Source organism: Botryllus schlosseri, chromosome 9, assembly GCF_051294905.1.
Source record: "Botryllus schlosseri isolate E-star chromosome 9, Bs_hap1, whole genome shotgun sequence".
NCBI classification, from domain to species: Eukaryota; Metazoa; Chordata; class Ascidiacea; order Stolidobranchia; family Styelidae; genus Botryllus; species Botryllus schlosseri.
This window is the reverse complement of record NC_137244.1, coordinates 13,688,361-13,709,046: the sequence shown is the minus strand read 5'-3', so window position 1 is coordinate 13,709,046 and position 20,686 is coordinate 13,688,361. Positions and strand designations below refer to the sequence as shown.

Here is a 20,686-nt window from a genome sequence, read left to right as displayed (position 1 = left end):
ATACTGATTATCCAGTAAATTGCTTCTACAAATCCCAAAGTAAATCTGAAATACTGGTTATCCCGTAAATTGCTTCTACGAATTTAATCTGTAATTTTTTTACCCTCTAAAAACAAGTAAATTTACTGGTGACGTGCCCGTATATTAATTCAACGGGCATTTACCGTTAATTTAACTGACGGGACAAATTTACCGGTATAATTTGGGTAAATCTACGAATATTTCTAAGAGTGTAATTACAATTTCAATTACATTACATTGTTATTGAGACCTGACAAGCACAACATAAAATAATTGACGCTTCTTCGTTTCACGATCAACAGCCAACCCGTGTTCACCGAGACACTAATAACTGTTTCCCATCAACATGTAAAAATATAAAAACGTTAAAATAATTGTTTTTCGCGTTGGGATTGGTGTTGTGGGAGCGGGTTATTAGGGTTACGGGTGGGGGATATTAGGGTTCATACACTTGCCACTTCCTTTCCATCGCTTGCTTTTTATGTTATCTTCCGTTGCTTTTCATCCACTGTGTACATGCCTATTCTTTGCATCGTATAGGTCAGGGATCATCAAACTGGGGTAAGCGAGCAAATTCCCATATAGTACACATTCACTGTGACAATTTCAAGGTTTATGTGTCAAGCGAGAAAAAAAGTTTAGGCTTGCCAACTGCAGCGTTTAGGGCTTGAGCCACGATGCCGTGTGACCAATAATTGGGCTGTTTGTTATGCAGGGCCGTAACTGTCACACCCCAAACCCCACAGCAATTGGGTGAAGCCCGAGCTCGAAGAGGGCTCAAAACTAAGTCGTTAATGATCTCGAATTATCGAGTACAATTGAATAGTATATTCATATTGAAATGAACCCGAATATTTTCGGCTGACACTCGTCAGGGGTAATCGTCAGCAACTAGTAGAGAATTCGAAATAACAGCGTATATAAACAATCGTAACACAAAATATGACGTCACCAGCACGAAATGTCGAATACGAGAGCGTTCAATGTACTATTTTTAGATGATACAGTGATACACGAACTCTTTTTGTTGACACAGCCTTGGCTGGTGTATTTTGATAAAAGTCGACTCCAAGGCACACAAATGAAAGTGTGAGCGACCCTTTCCGAGTATGCGAAATCTGTCGTCTCGATAATTTTTCGCACAGGCGGGATTATCCAACAAGTGTTTGCCAATTGCAGAATTTATGGCCTTTGATTGTTCCGCATCAATCTTGAGCGGGTGAGTTAAGGGTGAGCTTTTCACCGAGCGTGTTCTAATGAATCTAGGGACATGCTGATTTATGCGTTCCTGCAAGCGCTTTGATGTTCTTCCCACGTAGCCACAATCACAGTGACACTTAAATTCGTAAACTGCATTGCTTTGCTGAAGTGCGGGTAGCACGTCGTTACGTGTTGCAGGGAGCAGTGGCGTTGTCGTAAAAATCACGTTGGTCTTCACTGTGTCGTAACACTTATTGACCGCTGAAATCAATTGCTTTTCAAAGCGGGTGGAAATAGGCCCTATCCAAGGGAGATGGATGTAAACATCTTTGGTTGTTCGTTCGGTAGGCTCTGTTGACTTTTCTGCATTGAAATGCGTTACTTTCCTCTCTATGCCACGGTTGATGACATGTTCAGGGTAACCGTTATCGAGTAAGATTTTCCGGATATTGTCAAGTTCTGAGTTCAGTTTATTACCCCAACATATCATCAACGCTCTATGCACGAGGGTACCTATGAGGTTGATTTTTCTGCGTCTAGGACTAAATGAATTCCAACGAAGGCATTGGCCAGTGAATGTCGATTTCCGGAAGATTGATGTTTCAAATTTATTGGTATCATGTTTTTCGACTAAAACGTCCAAAAATGACAATGACTTATTTCGTTCTTTTTCAGCTCTACAGGTAAATCTGACACTCGGGGCTGAGAGAGGTTATAAATGAATATTAATATAATGAAATTACCAATATTATTGACGAAATTCAGTTTTGAAAATTGACCAACGGTTGGACAGGGGGACGAATTGCTGTTGTGGCTGAATTGGCTGAATTGCTGATTCTAGCTAAGACCCTCGCTAACATGTCAAGCTATGTAAGCGGATGGTTATGGCGGCAGGTCCAAATGCTGAGTAATGAACTGTGAAATAACGATTTACGCCCGTTTCAAGTAGTTATATGAGAATAAGATATAGTGAACATAAAAATTCTGCCTTCAACTTAATACATATACAGCGAGCTGCCATTACGAGAAACGGCTAAGCACGGCTCGGTTATGATATATATCAGCAGCTGTTTATTTGTAATGCTTCGTTGTGGAAACTGTAATGTTTTATTTGACGAGTACAAAATTCCGAATCTTCGTCAGGTGCACGTGCGTACGTAGGCCTCCTGCTCGCCAAGCAGCAACGGTAAACTGCGTTTAACTAAGCACAACCAAACATCAATACATAAGTTACTATTTGAAACTATAGGCAGAGTGGTGATCAATATCCTGCTGCGAGGTAGGGGCTTCTCTAATGTATTGATAACCTGATATACACCACGGGGGTTGTTCTTACAATCACACTACTAATGTCCGTCGCATGTCTGTTTACTATGTGTGGATACTTCTTACGCAATGACGAGCGGAGCTAATACTTCTGACGTAATAGTGAGTCAGTGGCGTTTGAAAACAGACGTTTGTGCTACCGCTAACCTGGTATATCATCTCATTCTTGTTCACGAATATTCAGTTTATGTCATAGTCCTTGTACAAACAAAAATTAATCGTTCTTTCACAAAAAAATCGATTAAATATGGGAAGTAGTCGATTACGATTACGATTACTTCGGATTTTTTTTTAATGTAATCGATTGCGATTACGATTACTTCAAAATGCTGTAATCGTCGTAATCGATTACGATTACTAATCGCGATTACCCCATGTCTGATGACTACCTTTGGCTAACGGCAACGGAAATAATTTCTATTATATAAAAACTGGAAGTTAATGCTGAAGTAAACAAGTATTTCTGCAAGTAGTTGATGTAGATTTACGGTACTTCGGCAGGTTGTATTATTGTAACATAAAAATAGCCATAATTGCAATTTAATATCAATCATTATCAACATCCTGTGGAAGTATACGGCACCCCCGCATCGAGTCGTAATGGATTGAGGATTTAGCGCAGCACATTATTCTTCGAATTTGATTTAAAATATCCGTCCTCGAAATCATTGTACATAATGCAAGAGTCACATGAATTGATTGTATCATTGGATTGAATGTTCTGACATCGCAAAGGTACAAGACATACTATGTACTATATATACTGCTTGCAATTCTTTTTCCACTTCTGTGTAGTATCCCATTCGCCAACGAGTTATTTGAAGCTGACCCAGAAGGGATATAATATTCCCCACAATATTACCCACGATAGCGGAACTACAACCCCAATCGCACAGTGGATGCGGGGATTAGTGGAACAGCGTACGGCCATAATGTACAGAAGAGTTATGCGGTCTACCAGCGCCGTAACTGCCGCACTCAAACCGTCAACTGTGGAAGCTTGAAAGGGCCCTAAATCATTTAGTTGGTCAACTCCCACGTATTGGACAGGACTATGACTTTAGGATAAGAGGTGAGCCACACAACATATTCAAACTGGAAAATGGGCCACGACCAAAAAAGTTCGATAACCCCTGGCCTGACGCCTTAAGAATAGGCCTACATTGTCCGGCCCAGTCAAGACCGTTAAGGCGTAAGCTTTGATGCTGTTGCAGCTCCTCCTCAAGATTGTTAGCAAAGTGTCGGAATATCTTGACTTCATGAATTATTATCGCATTTTATTATTGCTGTTTGTTGATGTTTAAAAAGTCAGTATGTAGCCTACTTCAGCATTTCGGCATGATGTGGTATGAATCGTCGTAGGTAACATGTATATACTCAATATACTGAATATATTACTTTACGGAAATGTAGTGTTGGAATTAGCAATATGACGTCATTTGACATCATGGATTCGTGTTCACGCTTGCTTTTAGAACCTGTCAGGGGTTCGCATTCGCAACATCCCTATACTGAGACACATTCCGACGATTTTAAATTTGATTGATACTATCTATGTACTGGTAGATTTTTTGAATTGAGATGCCTTCGTCACTCGCGAAATGTCACAGCTATCGCGCTTGGTTGATACAACAGGCTATTAAATATTGAAAATGAACGCAAATGACGTGTCATGCATGTCCCAAGTCCAAGTCATATCGTGTAGTAGGCTACTGTTCTGTCAGTTTGACTTCAAAAAACTCCACTGCGCATATGTAAATATGTATATTAGTCCTCTCATTAAATGCGTCACCCTCGTATAAACATCGAAAGCAGAAACAGGACACTTCACCACTGTTCTATACATAAGAGACATCTAACACACTTCCTTTCTCGAAAGTATGATTGTCTTTGCAGTAGTAGTCGTCCGCTCTCGTGTATATGCTGATCGATTTGATGCCCCTAGTGTCCGTCTCGTCGCTGTTCAGGATTTCGATGCCATGCTGAATAATGAAAAATATTATACAGTTGATCACTCCCGAAATATGAAATTAAAGAGCTAGATATCCTGAAACGATGGCTTGTAAAGCGTCCTATACATCTTCATTTGAGTAGTATATATACAAGTGATTACTTCTTTTCTTTTCCCCATCTTAGGAATCATGCATTGGCGGAAGCTCGTAGGCAGCCATCGTAGCGTTGGATGTTCGAAAGGTAGGTAGATCAAATCCGGACTGACATTGTATCGACTTTGTAAACCTCCTAAAATACGAAAGAAATCTCAGCGATTACTTGTATAAACATTTTTGATATGACAAGTATTAGCACTTCCCGCGTGATACGGAGTTAATGTAATTTGTGTATTCTCAGCCCCAACCCATTTTGATTATACCACTGGAGATTTCCAATGGATTGTGTGACCTGAAAAGGTGACCTCAACTGTTTAGTCATATTGGTCATACTATGCCCTAAACTAGGGATGGTGTGAACCCCTGAAAGGTTCAGGTTCGTGTGAACGCGAACCTTTTTGAAAGGTTCTGTGTGAACGCGAACGTGAACCTCATGACGTCACGTGGCGTCATAATGCTAATTTGAACCCTATATTTCCGTGAATTAGTACATCAACGTACATACCTTAAGATATAGAGACGACTCAGGCTACATTATGAAAGCATTCGAGTGATATATAAGTACACACCGACATTTTCAGTATCCCTAAATATATCAAATAAAATGATCAAATGCTATATTAATTCCATAAAACCGATATCTCCCGTCGCTTGGTCAACAATTCCGACAACGTCTTCGCAGGGGGATATATGTTTACGCCTTAACGATCTAGGTTAGACTGGACAATGTATTCTGAAGGCGTCAGACGATTGCTGCATAGATGTTGATCAGAGTGAAAAACCGGATTCTTCACTTGCTACAGATATTGAAGTCCGGAAATTTATGCATGGGAACTTGACCAAGCTTTCACAAGCAAAACGTGCCTTATTCATACCAATTTTTTTGATGTAAATAATTGAGTGAGCACGATTCAACAAGTAGCTACATGTAGTGTATTTCGTTCTTGATTTTATGTGATTGCCGGCCACAACAGATAGTTACTAAATATTCAAAACGGAGAGCCGAATATCTTGAGCTAACTTTTGTAAGAAAACGAGTAAAATATTTGAAATTAGCAAGGTGCATGCTCGTTTAGTGCTGAGTTAATTTCCGTGCTGCCAGCTCCACACAGAGAGTGGCTCGAAGTTGAAATGGGAAGACTTTCAAGCAAAGCTGCTGAGGTGACGTAAAAAATTGAAAGGTTCACAGTGCAGAACCTACTCTAAATTTCCGAGGTTCACACACAGAACGCGAACGTGAACCTCACGTTCACACCATCCCTACCCTAAACCATGAAAGTTCCCTTCGTTATATATTCAATGTTTTAATGTTATACCTTTCGGTTAGATCAGTGCTTTTCAACCTTTTTGAGCTCCATTCGCACTTTTTTTGTAAAATATATTTCATTCGCACAAACTAATCGAGAGTTGTTATACAAAATGAAGATGAAGATACTTAGCAACATTTCGTTCAGACGTGCAACAGATTGGCTACTATTTAACTTAAGCTATCAAGTGTCTCATTAAAAAGGCGACTATTTCACTAAAACCCTTCTCGGCCAAACAATGTTGTTGGAAATTTGTACAAGAACGTCTACTAGTGCTTGAATGGCCTGGTAATAAAATCTGTTCTACACTCCATATCCAAAATACAGCCTATTTTTCGCAAGTGAAAAATGCTTGCTGGAAGGAATCGTTTTTGAGAGTTGACACGAATGTCCTGGAGGCTCCAGTTTGTTGTAAGGATGAAAAGCTCGCTTGCTTGTGTTGATGCTTTTACCTTATGTCTTGGAACATAAGGTGCAAAAACGATCAATGAGTGTAGACACATTAGAGCTCGCTACCATATCATACATTGCTCCAACTTCTGTCTCGCGAGTTTATGAAAAGAGCAAATAAACTCACGATACTGTGTTCTACTCTTCAGCTCAATCTAACCTGAGAATTCATAACATTTTGTTAACGGTAAAGCAGCTAGCTTTTACACTACCACCAAAATATGAGTTCTTGTGGCATCTCGCGGCCGGAGCCTCACCCACGAAAAAGAATTAATTTTTAATATTACAGTTGTATGCTACGATTTTACGGGCATGCTTGGCATACGGAACGCTCACACCACAATTCTACCCAACACAGCTTTACAAAACATGTCTAACGCACGCGATTTTGAATTAGGGCGAATAAAATTCTACTGCGTAACGTAGCAGTACTACTGTCTACTCAGATTGCAAGAACGGGACTATTCCGTGCCGACAACGGACCATATCCACTCCATCTCGAAAGGTTTGGCCATCCAGCATCGGTCATTTTTAGACCGAGGTTTTATCGCCGCTTGTGTTTTGGCATCGCATTTTATCAGCGGTTTGTACGCCAAAAATTTATGTCTTCATGTACCCCGACGTAGGGGGTGTTGGTCTCGAAATAAATGAGTCTCGTATGTCTGAAGTCGCTCGTTGCACAATGCACAGTGCACACTCCTACACTAGTCACCCCAACAATCTTCGACCATGTTTTCCAGAAAAAACAGTCTTATCGTCAATTCTCTTGATAAAGCCATATTTTTGCGTATCTCGCTTATTGGTTACAGTACCCAACACAGTGACCTTGGGTATGTAAAAACTGTCGCAGGATTTCTTGCATTAAATTCAATAAATATTACATGCATATTCACAGATAGCTCTGACATCATGTCGACCCAAAATTATATCCTTTGTGGTCCATACTTTAGTAACCCTTTATGGGGGCAAAAATTTGCGCTACCATAACTTCCAAGTGTGAGTCTGTAATGATGGGATTCACTACATCCTTATGGCTCACGCTAATGGAACAGTTATTACGAAAATACGATAATTGTTTAGCTATCACTTCACTGAAATAACACAGAGAAACATACCAGAGTTGAGACTTGAACCAGCAACCATATGTCTCGTGACTGCAGTGTTTAACCAGCTGCGCCACTCGCTTACACAATCATTCGCACTTGATGCGAATTTTGATTCACCTTATTCGCATCACCTTTGTCATTCGAATTTGATCCGAATTTTCATTCGCACCATTCGCACCACCTTCGTTATTCGTACTGCATTTTATCTTCATTCGAACAAGTGCGAACCGTCACACAGGTTGAAAAGCACTGGGTTAGATCAATCAATAAGATATCTATTTTAACTAAGCAAGAAAAGTCCCCTTTTATTTATTTTAACGCTCCAAGTTCTTATTCTTGTCCTTGTATTCAAAACGCCTAAACTTCGCCTATTTCTTTCCTAGAAATAGCGATCAGTCCACCTTCGCTAACTAATATCGTGTACTTATCTTATTGAAACGATTGTTCGTATGTGCTTACTGATGAGAAGCAAATTCGGTATGTATGCGTGGATCAGAATAATCACTTACCAGTAGTGGCGCTAACAATCAGCCCAGTAATAATGCAAACCACCAATCCAAACAGCGAATAATATCCAAAAGAAATTGCGTAAAACTCTGCAATGAGAGGCCTATCTTCTGCTGACGGATTTGATGTGGTCAGTTCGAAAACTGATGAGTGCGAATGAGATGAAATGGAGGCGCTAAAGTCGACCGTTGTTGCGGAAATATTACTGGTGACATTGCCAACTGTTAGGCAACCGTCGACGTTCCTGTCTTTAATATTCAAGAACCTCGAAGGAGGCGGATATATCCATGCACCAATAAACAGCCATATGTTGAATGCAAGTGCTGTGACCATTCCAACAATTGCACCCTGAAATTATTACGCTTGGTTACGATATCGTGATATTGCATTTAGTCCAATTGAATCGAATGACGTAAGGGTTAGAGGCTTGCGTTACAGCGCCACTGGCAGTGTGTTCGCAACACAGTTCCGCATATTATTTAAGTGCCAGTGATTTATCAGGGATCCTTATCGCCATCAAAGCATGTAGATAAAGTGAAGGCGACTATATACGAATGTGAGAGGTGACTAAAAGCGGAAGTGAGAGCTAGAGAATGAAACGTCGTCCGTTGCAATTACACGAAAGTAATTTCCTGTATAATGACGAAATCCGTGTCTTCGTAGCCCAAATAATTGTATTTACGGCAATAACAGTAATAAAACCATATGAAAACGATAGTTAGGCAATGATTTTAAGTTCCCACTATAATATAGGCAGAATATTGTTTCTACACATAGCCAATAGTTTCCTAATGGTTATATTCGGTATTCCCACCGTGGCAAGATCAAAAATGAGTCTTCTTATTTGTGCATTGCATAAGAAAGGAATTTGTGAGGCCTGAATCGGGCAATATTCTCCAGTTACTTTGTTCTTTGTACTTCATTTCGTAGAGTCAGCTGACATCGTATCTAAAATATTTTTTATCGAACAGAACCAAGAACAAATAAAGTCCTAATCCTGGTAACGTGCCTTTTGAAGAAATGGCTTTTATACCATGACGCGTTAGTGAGTCATATCCTACTTATATCATGAGCATACCTTTTCATTCGCAAACGGGAATAGTGCTCCCATCACTACGGGGCCCAAAAGAGCTCCTGCACACACTCCCAATAAACTCAAAGCAGCCTGAACAACACTTCCTAGTATCGAGGACAGGAAAGCGAATCCAATGCAAAGTCCACCATAGAACAGTGTCATTCCTTTTAAACACATGGATTCAAGACCAATTTCAAGCTGAAGTAGACCATGTTCAACTGTTGTAAAAGACCCACCTCTTGAGACCCAAAGAAGAGTTTTGTCATCCCATTTCACAAACGGTTTGATGATGTCGCCGACCGTTACACTACTCATCCCGTTTATCGCACTGGAAACTGTACTGAAAAATGGCATTTATGATGATCACTATTCAAGTTACAAGGATGCTGCAGACAGCTGCCTGGTTGATGTGCATAACGGGTCATCAACATGTGGCCCTTAAAGCCGTATTGTGACTTGCGAGTGGTGGCGGGAACGTAGTGTTCCGTTCCATAACTCAAATACGAATGGGTTTTGAGTTCCAGTCCCATCGAGGTCGACTCGCATATTGATACCTAAGTGTTGGAGGTTTTTTAATGTTTCTTCTCGTAATCCAATCCGCATAAGCGTTATGCTACACTCTGTACCCATTTACCCAGAACTGCATGTATGAAAATGTAGAATATATGCCTGGTGTAAATGAACATAGTAGCTTAGTCGACAAACACTATTAATACCACAAAATCAAATAAACAAACCTATTTGGATGCAGGTAGGCTTACCTCCAATGGCTTCTCAATTCTGTTTTGTAACGATACCATGATACATGTGAACACAATCTGAATCTTCACGTCTTCAAGCAATTCCCCTGACGCCTAATTTACGGTCGAACCATAGTAGTTCTCATACACTGGTTTCAATTCCAAAACTCAAAAAGTTGAACGCTTGTTCATTAATTGAACATATGAAACAACAAATTATAAATTTATTAAGAAATATGGAACGCATTTATCTGGATTTTGTCGTAATAGTGACTTCGTTATGATATAGGCTACTTTGGACTTGATATTGACATACGTCAAAATGCCGCAAGTGTTGTACGAAACTTTAAAGGCGGCATACAGCTTGTGTCCAGTTTGTTACATGTGGTAGCTGAAAATACTTTTGAACAAAATTTGTTAAGTGTCGTTTCGACAGTACAATTTATTGACATTGGGGAGTAGGCTAGAGGCTACAGCGAACAGCATAATTATGATTTTTGAAGGCTGACCGGTCGGCTAAACTTGTTTCGAAATGTTGGCTTGCAGATACGAACAAATTAACAGAGTGGAATGATTAGATTATCCACGAGAACTTATCAACTTGTTTTCGTCCAACGGATTCATATCTCCCCTACATCTCGGTAGAATTTTCTACCGGCCTGATGTAACAGCCTTACGCGCATATTTAACTGCTAGTTGTTAGATGAGCACCCAAGCAACTCTATAGGCAGTAGCTAGAACCTCATAAAACAATGTAGTATGTAACTAACATGTATATATTCCGACGTGTATTATGAAGGAGGGATGGAGCCCTGGACTTTCTTAGATCCATCATGTCATAATTATTAAATCTTGCAAAATATATTTACGTGTAAAATCAGCATATGCACATATTGATAGATTTTTTGTTTTCGGCTCTTCCATTAGCCCATTTCAGCTAGACCTAAATGAAGCAGAACACAAGGTGAATTAGAACCCTTTACGTGGCTGTTTAAAATCTTCTCTGCGGGCCCCGGCGGTTACACACCACTGCCACAGAGTCCGGTTTTTCATTCCAAAATAATAACGGTCTTTATCATTACCTCAATGCCCCAGCAAAAACCCCAGCGATAAAAAGACCGGCCACTCCTGGGTATCCTGCGAACACTCTCACGACCATAAGTGGAAGGACCTGATCTCCAGCCGATATAGTTCCTGTCTCCAGCGGGTCACAGTCTGCGAAGTACGCGTATGTGACGTATCCGAGAAATGTCATGCAGAATCCAGTTTGGAAGAGCGTTATGGGAATTGTCCCGTAGATTGCCCTGTATAAAGTTCGTCTATGAATAATATAATGACCGAGCGCAGGATCAATGTGTGCAATAGCAAAAATGCGAATTGTAGAAGGGACATCAAACTGCGACGATTAATGTTGCAGACATCCATATAAAACTTTAGGATACTTGGTAAACCAAAACCTCATCTGGAGATCTATTCTTATACGAAAATCAGAAAGAAATGTATTGAACGATTGGAATAGGAGATATTCGCTCGTGGGCGGCTTTAAGTAGGCCTATATGCAGGACCGTAACAGCACTTCGTCAGCCCCCCCCAAAACGTTGGTCTAGGGCCCCCCATAGGGTGATATACATAACTTCTGGGGGGCTTCGCCCCCCAGACCCCCCTCAGGCTTTACCCTTTTAATAGTTACTTATCATCTACATTGGGGGGTGTTTAGTGAATCAGCTTTTGTCGCCTAAGCGCGCCAAGCGCGAAAATTTTCTAGAATTCATGATTGAATCGGTCAGTATGATCGGGAATTGCGTATATATTGTTATCAATTTTTATCTTCTGTCTGCTCACGTAATCAGATTTGCCGGTAGAGCTGAGTGACGTGTGTTCGAAAAGGTAGGACCACTCAATAATAATTAAACATCTTTGGGCGTATACCCGTTGGCAGGAACGAAGCACCACCTCGTCAGGGAACCCAAAAACTTGGGTCTTGGGCTCCCATAAGATGGTAAAACGACCCCTTACCATCACGTTGTTCGCGTTTGTCATGCAATCAGCTGTACTGTATAGTGAGCCAGCGCGAAGCGCGAAAATTTTCGGTAATTTATGATAAAATCGGTCAATCAGATCGGCAATGCCATATATATTGCTATCACTTTATTGTCCTCTCTACTCACGTAATTAGATTTACCGGTAGAGATGAGTGAAGTGTCTTGAAGACGGGAGGGTCCGTAAATAATAATTAAACATCTTCGGGCGGGCGGACCCGTTGATATGACTTCGTCACATTATGTTATTTCGTGACTTCCAGTCTGCTAAATCGAAAAATATAGAATCGCATGAACGTACTAAACTGAAAGACGCACACGATTTCAAATTGGTATTTCTTCACTGGCGTAAAATTTTTCTCAGCGGGTTGGTATTTGTCTCGAGGTTCAGATTGCCAAGACGGGAACATTCGGCGCCAGTCATTTAGGCGCCTATGGACAATTAAACCTATATGTATTTTGTATATATAACGAAGTCTTCGGTCAGCATAACGGCATAGTCCTTTTCGGCAAAGGTTTTCTCGCTGCCGATCGTTCTGGCACACTTCTTAGAGTCTCATGTTATATGGCTTAAAACTTGATTGTATGTCTTGGTGGGTCGTGGTGCGGTAATGGCCCAATACTTAAGAATAAAGATAAATGGCAACTGGAATTCGCGCGCAGCGCGAGAAAATTTAGAAAAAATTGCATAGATTTTTAAGAAATACTCCATGATTTATGCTAATTCACGAAATAATTTCGGGCCCCCTTCGAGCTCGGGCACCCCCCAATTGGGAGGTTTGGGGTTCGGCAGTTACGGTGCTGCCTATATGCTAGGCTATAACTGGTAGGGATAACAATTAACGATCCACTGTCATGCCACATTTTGCCTCGGAACTACATGAGCGCGTTGAGCAAACCTCAAAATCGTCGTCTATCTCACAAATCACGCAAAAGTCAGTGTTCTTGATTATGCAACCATTCTACGTTAATTACATTTTTCCTTCCTTGATCGAACGACAGCATAAAAATCGCTGGACGACCGCTTGGTTTGTTGTTGAAAGGCTTATCCACATGGTGCCTATTCCGAAAACGGTAGACCAGAACGTTATACGATATCTTGGATCGAACTCGAAACTGAAAACATTAATAACATTATGTTAAATGGTGACGGAACAATCCCAAGAATAGAACAGTATTGCCTTATTGGTGCACTAACAATTTAAAAATATTTTTAGACAATAATTTTGCATGATTCTCCTTCAGCACATCAAGTGTCACTATCGCCAGACATTCCAGCGAGTAATGAAATAACGCGTCACTCAAAATAATATTAATGTAGCTAGCCTTTTTGTCAACATGGCCATACCCAGGCATAAAAAAAAATGTTTATTTTTGGCATTTTACAGATTTCATTGTTGGCAATTTTCATTACCGTATTCAAATCTGTAAAATCGATTCAAGCATGTAAAACGCTTCAGTTTAGTCTTTCGTGTAAAATGGAAGTCACAAAACATCAAGTATCCACACTGTGCCAATTAAAATCCGAGTTGAAAACAGAGTTTGAGAGCGAATTCACCCGACACAAAACCGAAGGCACAATAGTAGATACTAGGGATGGTGTGAACGCGAAGTTCACGTTCGCGTTCTGCGTGCGAACCTCAGAAATTCATTGGTTCACGTTTACAAACGAACCTTGGTAAGTTCTGTACTGTAGACCTTTTTCATATATTACAATTTTTCGTGTCATTATAACATCTTTGGTTGAAATTCTTCGCATTTCAACTTCGAACAACTTTATGCATGGCGCTGGCAGCATAAAAAAAATCAACACTTATCGAACCTGCACTTTGCCAATCTCAAATATTTTACCTGTTTTATTACAAAAGTTTGCTCGAAATATCAGCTTCCGGTGTGTAAATAGTTAGGGCCTCTCTACTCTAAGCTTGACTCGCAATAACACAACAAAAAGAACGAAATACACTAACTGTGGGAAGTCAGCGAATTATGCTTATTTCAACAGTCAGTGAAATTCATATAAAGAATTAATCGTTGTCTAATGTAAAAAATCTGGCATCGTACTGGATCCAACTTGATTTGATATGTTTATTGTATCATAAAAGGCAAATCCGTGCCGTTGGGGTGTTGGCTACTGTAAAACTTGTTTATGGAGTAATGTCGGTAGCAAGTGTATAAATCCGTCTTACACTCTGCGCAATATCAATGTAGCTATACTCGGACGCCGAATGCTTTGTCCGGTCTGGCCTACACCGTTAAGGCATAAGCTTATATTCCCTTGCAAGTCCTCGTCAAAATTGTTAGCAAAGTGACGAAAAAATTGATTTTAATATAGCATTTGATTGCCCCAGTCGATACAATTCTTGACATTGAAAACGTCAGCATGTACATAAGCATGTTGGCTTATGTGGGTCTTATGTGGCCTGAGTCGTCGTTATAGCTATCGTGTACATTAATATATCACTTCACTGCAATGTAGGGTTGCCCTACTTGCGCGGGAAGAGATCATCTGCTTCTTAATCACTGAATAATCTCTGGATTGATCAATTCGCAGGCAGGCGGTAAATCCATATTTATTCACAGGACTTTTTGGCCTTGAGCCTAGGATTTTGATTCACCTTTCATGGAGCCCTTGAAAGGTTGTCCCCAAAAGGTTCGGGGATCCTAATTTAAGAATTCTGCTTTACAGAAGTGTTGGGATCAAGTCACTACCTTCAAGTCACGAGTCATTTCGAGTCATTGCACATTTTGACTCGAGTCAAGTCAAGTCAATCGATTTTTGGAGGAGACTCGAGTCAAGTCGAGTCAAGTCAAGTCAAGTCACGAGTCAAGTCACAATCAAGTCATGTTGCCTTTTCGAAGTATAAAGCATGATTACGTCACATATGCATAGCACTGTTAAACTACGTAAGTAATTGCATAGCCTCAGTTTATAGTTACCAGCCAAAATAGAGAATAGAGAAACGAATTGATAACATCTAATACATTACCCATTTATACATATTGATATGATACAATTCGAATCTGCGCCAATGGTTGAGGAGTATATAAACTATGTTATATTTCCATTTCAATAAAACAGGAGGTTTGGTAAGAACAGAGAGAAATAGAACAGAAATAGATATTTTTCTATTTTATTACTTTACTAACGACAACGTAAGCTGTAGGCTTCGATCACTTCGTTTGTGGTCAATTTATTTGTGAGAGAGCAATGGAGGCTCAGTAAAACGCACGGTAATTGAATGATTGGTCACTCTCACGGGTTACACTAGCGTTTCGTGAACAATCCGAACATATGCAAGAACGGGCGATTTTTATCGACACAGATTACTTGATGACTCGAAATTGTCTCGTCAATTTTGCTCCGAGTCACGGGTCAATCCACATTTCTTATACGCCGAGTCAAGTCAAGTCGAGTCATTTTAGCAAAGTGACTCGAGTCAAGTCAAGTCATACGAAAAAGGTGATTCGAGTCTGATTCGAGTCAAGTCATGACTCGAGCCAACCCAACACTGCTTTACATACTTGTTTTGTCGTTATCAAAATTTTGATCAAATTGTATATTTTTGGCATTTTCAAAATTTTATTTTTAGCAGTTTTGACATTTGATCCCCCAAATGCCCTAAATAATTATGCCTGGCTATATGCAGTACCTTGACCCTAATCGCAGCGAAAGCTAACATAAACCCGAAACATTAACCAAGCCAATCACAACCCTAAACTCTAACTATAGCAACTCCGCATATGTAATGTGGAAAGCGCTCTCGCCCTGAAAAGTGGTACAGTGCCTGCTTTCTTCGATTTCTTCACGCTGTGCGCTGCAAGATAAAATACCTAGATATCCAAATCGCCCCTACGGGGCGCTGCCGACGTGGTTAAGAAGCACTGTTTTAGACGCACCACGGCACATGTGCATGTAGTCGTTCGGTGTATCCGTATCCAGTTCCAACCCAACCAGAATTGCCGCAAACAGGGTTTGCCAACTGCTGTAAGGCTCTTAGTGCCAAATTTGTCGTGAAATAGTGTCAAACTGACTGAAAAAGTACTAAGTTATCTTTATATTCAATGTGACCGTATGTATTAGGAGAAATGAGCTTCAACAGTACAATTAAGCCTAAATTAGGCTGCAGAAGGAATATCCTACTGGTGGAATTCATTTTGCTCGCCGTAGCGTTGTCGAGTTAAATTAAAACATGTAAAAGTTGACAATTCTCAAACACAACGGCTCGAAGACGAAGCTTGCTTAGTGGCATCACGAATTATATATACGCTTTAACAAACTAGACTTGGCATGGATTCATATGTCCAAGAAAGGGAGAACATGTCTTCTCTAGTAGCCAACTCGTGAATGACAGTTGGCATTTCAAACCGGTTTTGGCCATGGACCGCAGGTACAATGACCAACGACTCAATATTTCGATGTACGGTAATGCAAAATAACGATTGATAGGCCGTACGACATCTATGTGTCTACTGTAATTACATATATCTCTAATTCCAATTTCAAATACTTCCTCAGGTGCGCGACTAAACAGCATTTGATGTTGAGCTAATGTGCTGTTAGCAATTTTCCATTGTGAGAAAGTCGAAAGTGCTAACATAATGCCAACGTGCGTAACTAAAATTTCCGGAGGCAATCAACATGAAAATTAGCCAAAATTCGAAATTTGGCTCACAAATGCGTCAATTGACCACACTGGCCGCAAAGTCCGCATGCAGATGTACGCATGACTGGTTTTGCCACTAGGTGGTACGAAGCTATCGATCCACCCCAGGTCACAATTGATAGCTATGGGCATGCATTTCCTTCACCAGCGACCCAAGGGCGATGCATCATATGCTTTTGAATAAAACTTGCGGAGCAAGGCATCAAACTATGCAAGAGCAGATCTCGTACAACGCAAACTAGTGTTCAAGATTCCAGGAACAACAATGTTGGTGAAATTAACTTACTGATTGAAATCTACGCGATTGCCTGCCCAAGCGATGTCGAGACACCTACCAATGCCACCCACCGCACCTGCAGCTCCAAAAAGCACGACTAAAAGCATTATCGTGAGGAGAATGCCCTGGATAACATCAGTCCAGATCACAGCTTTCAATCCACCCTGGAAATGATAACAATTGATTTTAGATTTTGTTTTTCGTTCCGCACCGAAATCGGGCTGGGGTTGCCTGCTTTATTTTCTACCAGTGTTAAATTCAGTAAATAAGAAAATCATGAAGCCCTTGTAGGAATATGCAAATGTTAGGTTGGGGTTTGGTATGTAAATCGAGAGAATTCAAACTTTCATGTTCGCAAACGAACCTTTGTTAGTTCTACCATGTGAATAATTTTGTAACAACCGGTAAAGTACAGCGATAAAATTTCACAGGCAATTATTACATAAACAGTTTCTGTGTGTAGGCATGTCTCAGTTGTTGCATGATCAGTTAATGCAACTATTTCGCTTGATTTGGCTATTGTATCATCGGCCCAACTATGAATTTTGTGAATGAATCGAACAAATTCCGCTGAAGGAAGGTATTGAATAAAAGAATACGTGCCTCGTGCCATTATATAGCTTGATACAAGCGCCACATCTCACATTAAAAATGATTGCTAGTTTGTTGGTGTTGAAGGTTACAGGTTAAGAAAAATGTATGCGTCGATCGAAATTTATTTTGCACCCGCCAAATCAGAAAACATCTGTCAGTGAACCCAAAACTCGCGCAGGTTGAAGTTTTTTTTATATGTGAGGAAAGATTCTGCCAGCATGCAATTGTAGACGAATTCACCGAGTGTAATGATGGAATTATCATGGATAATTTTTACGTATTTTCGGTCCCAGTGATCCATTGCTACCACATCTCCCCTACACGATAAGTTGTGTAGATAGTTGCGTGGAATGGGCAGTGTGTCGACGCGAGACGTCATAAATCGGTGTCCAAACGAACAATAACGTTATCAAGTCAAATATCCATGCGTGATTACTTACCAGAGTTGTGTAAAGAGTGCAGACGAGACCAATGGACAGAACCGCAGCAGTCTCCGAAAAATCTGAAACTGCGGATGCGTAAAGATGCATTTAACGATTTCATCAGAATATTTATTCCATTTTAATAATACCTGCGCTCAAGGCGATAGCGGGGGCGTAGATCATGACCCCGTTATAAGCTATGGTTTGTAAAATGTATATGATAGTCGCCACATAGCGAGCATACTTTCCAAATCTGACTCCATAGTACTGAAATAATTGATATTATTGAACTCATAAAGTCCAGTGGTATTCTAAAAAACACTATACATTTCAGTAAATATTTGCCTTTGACGTAGTCAATAAATTATTTATTATTCGCTCTTATGTTGCAGTTTTTCGGAATGAACTCGAACTAATTTGAGACATTCATGGGCTGAGTTCAGAAAGCGTGATCCTTCACATGCCATACTAAAAAACGTGTGTGGGCAATTGGGCATTAGTGCTAATATATATAATAACGTTCCAGTAATATAAAATACAGTGTATATTGGACCTTGCTCAGTAGGACTTATCCGTGGTTCGAACAAACAGGAGTTTGCTGAGCCAGTTCCAGGGGTTCGCCGGAGGTCAAGACTCAAGACACATACCCGACTCATACTGCAGAAATCAAACTTATTTGCTGCAAATATTCATGAATTAAAATAACGTTTTAATATTTTGTTTTTCTTTGAATATTTTATTGATGAACAGTTCATTTTGTGCACAAGTATTCTCAGATGTGTACTGTAGTGAATTTTTTTATTTGCGACTCATTGAATATTTCGAGATATCTGCTTAGCGTACATAATACGCCAGTGAAGTATAAGTTAGGAACCACTACCGTAGTCAAAATTTATCTAGCATATAGCCGTTGGATTTCGTAATTGAGATCGAAACCGAAATATCGAGGGAGACTAAGAAACAACGATGCAACCATGTGCTCGACAATGAATGTACCGTAACCTTACAAACAGCCTAAAACTGTATGGTCAATGGCTCGCCAGTCAAATCATACGAACCTCATTGGCGCTTGACAAGTCATTCTTATAGTAGAGAGGCAGGAAAATTTCAGCTCCTACGACGTTTGCGATTAGAATTCCCAGGATGAACCTATGAATGTGTATATATTAGAGATGGTGCGAGCGACAAAATGATTCCGGTTTATCGAAGGACGAGCATATGATATCTCAATGCTAACTTTAACAGAAATCGATTTTTTGCTTCCTGTCCATTCCACTGTCTAGAGTTGTAACCAAGTCACAAGGTTCCGAGTAACAAGTCAATATCGCTTTTATAGTATTAATTGACTCGAATCAAGTCGGGTCAATTTGAATTCATGACCGTGTCAAGTCCGAGTCCAAGTTAGCTAGTAGTGGATCGAGTCTGAGTCATAGTATTTTGACTCGAGTCCGAGTCCAAGTCATTATGTTAACTGTTTAATTTTCAGTTCAATCCGGTTCAATCCACCGTTTTCAACTCTGCTCGAGTGATATAGAACGGCTTGCGTTCATAATATAGTATTTTTTATCACCCTTAACAGTTTATGACCCTATTTTCCAAGTATCAAGACTGATAGACGAAATACTAATAATGTGGTAACATTACTATTCTTCGAAGTTACAATGAAATGTCTGTCTTTGCCATCCTATAGTCTCGAGTCATATAGTTTAGTTCGAGTCACGCACAATGATTCGGATGCAAGTCGAGTCGATACAAAAATTGTATCGAGACAAGTCATTTTACAGATTTGAAAAATGACTCGAGTCAAGTTGAAGCAACAAAATATCGGTACCCGAGTTGGACTCGACTCGACTCGAGTCATGGCTCGAGTCATTACAACCCTCTGTCAGTATACATTTACAACCTGAAATTATGTGATAAATCAAGTAAAATTATGGCGAATTACTACTAGTTGGACGATGAGGAGCCCATTTTTATATTTTGTTCCATATCCTTATTTGTCGTCATTTTAATGCAGCGAGTGATATGAACTTGAATTTCCCGAACATTTTGATCAAACATCTAAAGTTTACTGCCGACTTCAAAAAAATTCACAAAAATTTCACTTCGTAAAGCCAACAAGGTACGATTGCGAATTATCAATCTCTCTGAATTATCAAAGTCCGTATACAAATCACAAAACATGCTCTTATATAGGCTATCAATGAAAACGGGCTGGATTTATGCTTCAATGCAGAGAGCGTACGATACATCTTCATATACATACATTTTCAAAATCACATAAACACCAAACTCAAAAGACTAGTATAGTATTCAAGTGTGGATACCTACCACCCGAAATAACATGAGACTATCGATGAATATTGGAGACTACATTTATAGATACAACATCATCCCCACCACATGTAACTGGATCCCATGTACATGATCTCCGATGGAATACCAATCACAGTTGCGCCGGAAAGAAATGACAGACTACACGATATAGCCGATGCCCACCACGCGATTTTTCTGAGAATAATATATTTCGTAAGTTTGTAAAGTATGAAAGATATATTTTCGATTATCACTTAACAGTGGCAATCGTAACATGCGACACTGCTGAATGATTATTTATAATATTGACATCGAAGAAGTGATATCGGAAACATTCCATATTCGGTGAATGCGTCTATACCTGTCGCCGAGAAGATAATTTTTCGATTCTTTTTTCTTTCTGTCCCGATATGCAAAGAAAATTCCAACCGCCGCGGATACTCCCAGCAAGACTCCAAATACGGCGTAGTCAGCAGTACTCAATGTGACTATATCTTTAGACATTTTGGATAGCTACATGCAAGAATCCTAGAT

General features: G+C 40.0%; 1 protein-coding gene across 1 annotated transcript; it reads right to left on the bottom strand.

Annotated features, from left to right (window-relative positions):
• Positions 1-4,298: 4,298 nt before the first annotated feature.
• On the bottom strand, positions 4,299-20,686 carry LOC145445814 (sodium-coupled monocarboxylate transporter 1-like). The gene is made up of 13 exons (XM_080323951.1): positions 20,514-20,686; positions 20,237-20,347; positions 18,895-18,985; positions 17,986-18,103; positions 17,855-17,922; positions 16,830-16,984; positions 12,855-12,995; positions 10,923-11,144; positions 9,337-9,440; positions 9,104-9,264; positions 8,028-8,373; positions 4,661-4,788; positions 4,299-4,529 (listed from the first exon to the last, which is right to left on the bottom strand). Exons 1-13 carry the CDS (start codon positions 20,654-20,656, stop codon positions 4,386-4,388), a joined length of 1,932 nt encoding a protein of 643 aa, XP_080180077.1. The 5' UTR covers positions 20,657-20,686; the 3' UTR covers positions 4,299-4,385.

Bases quoted from the DNA above. Each gene is read 5' to 3' on its own strand.
- LOC145445814 (XM_080323951.1), bottom strand. From the start codon at position 20,656: ATGTCTAAAGATATAGTCACATTGAGTACTGCTGACTACGCCGTATTT. The intron at 16,985-17,854 runs GTAAGTAATCAC...TATCATTTCCAG, and splicing joins GCACTCTTTACACAACTCTG to GGTGGATTGAAAGCTGTGAT. The intron at 11,145-12,854 runs GTAATTAACGTA...AACTTTATACAG, and splicing joins TCGATCAAGGAAGGAAAAAT to GGCAATCTACGGGACAATTC.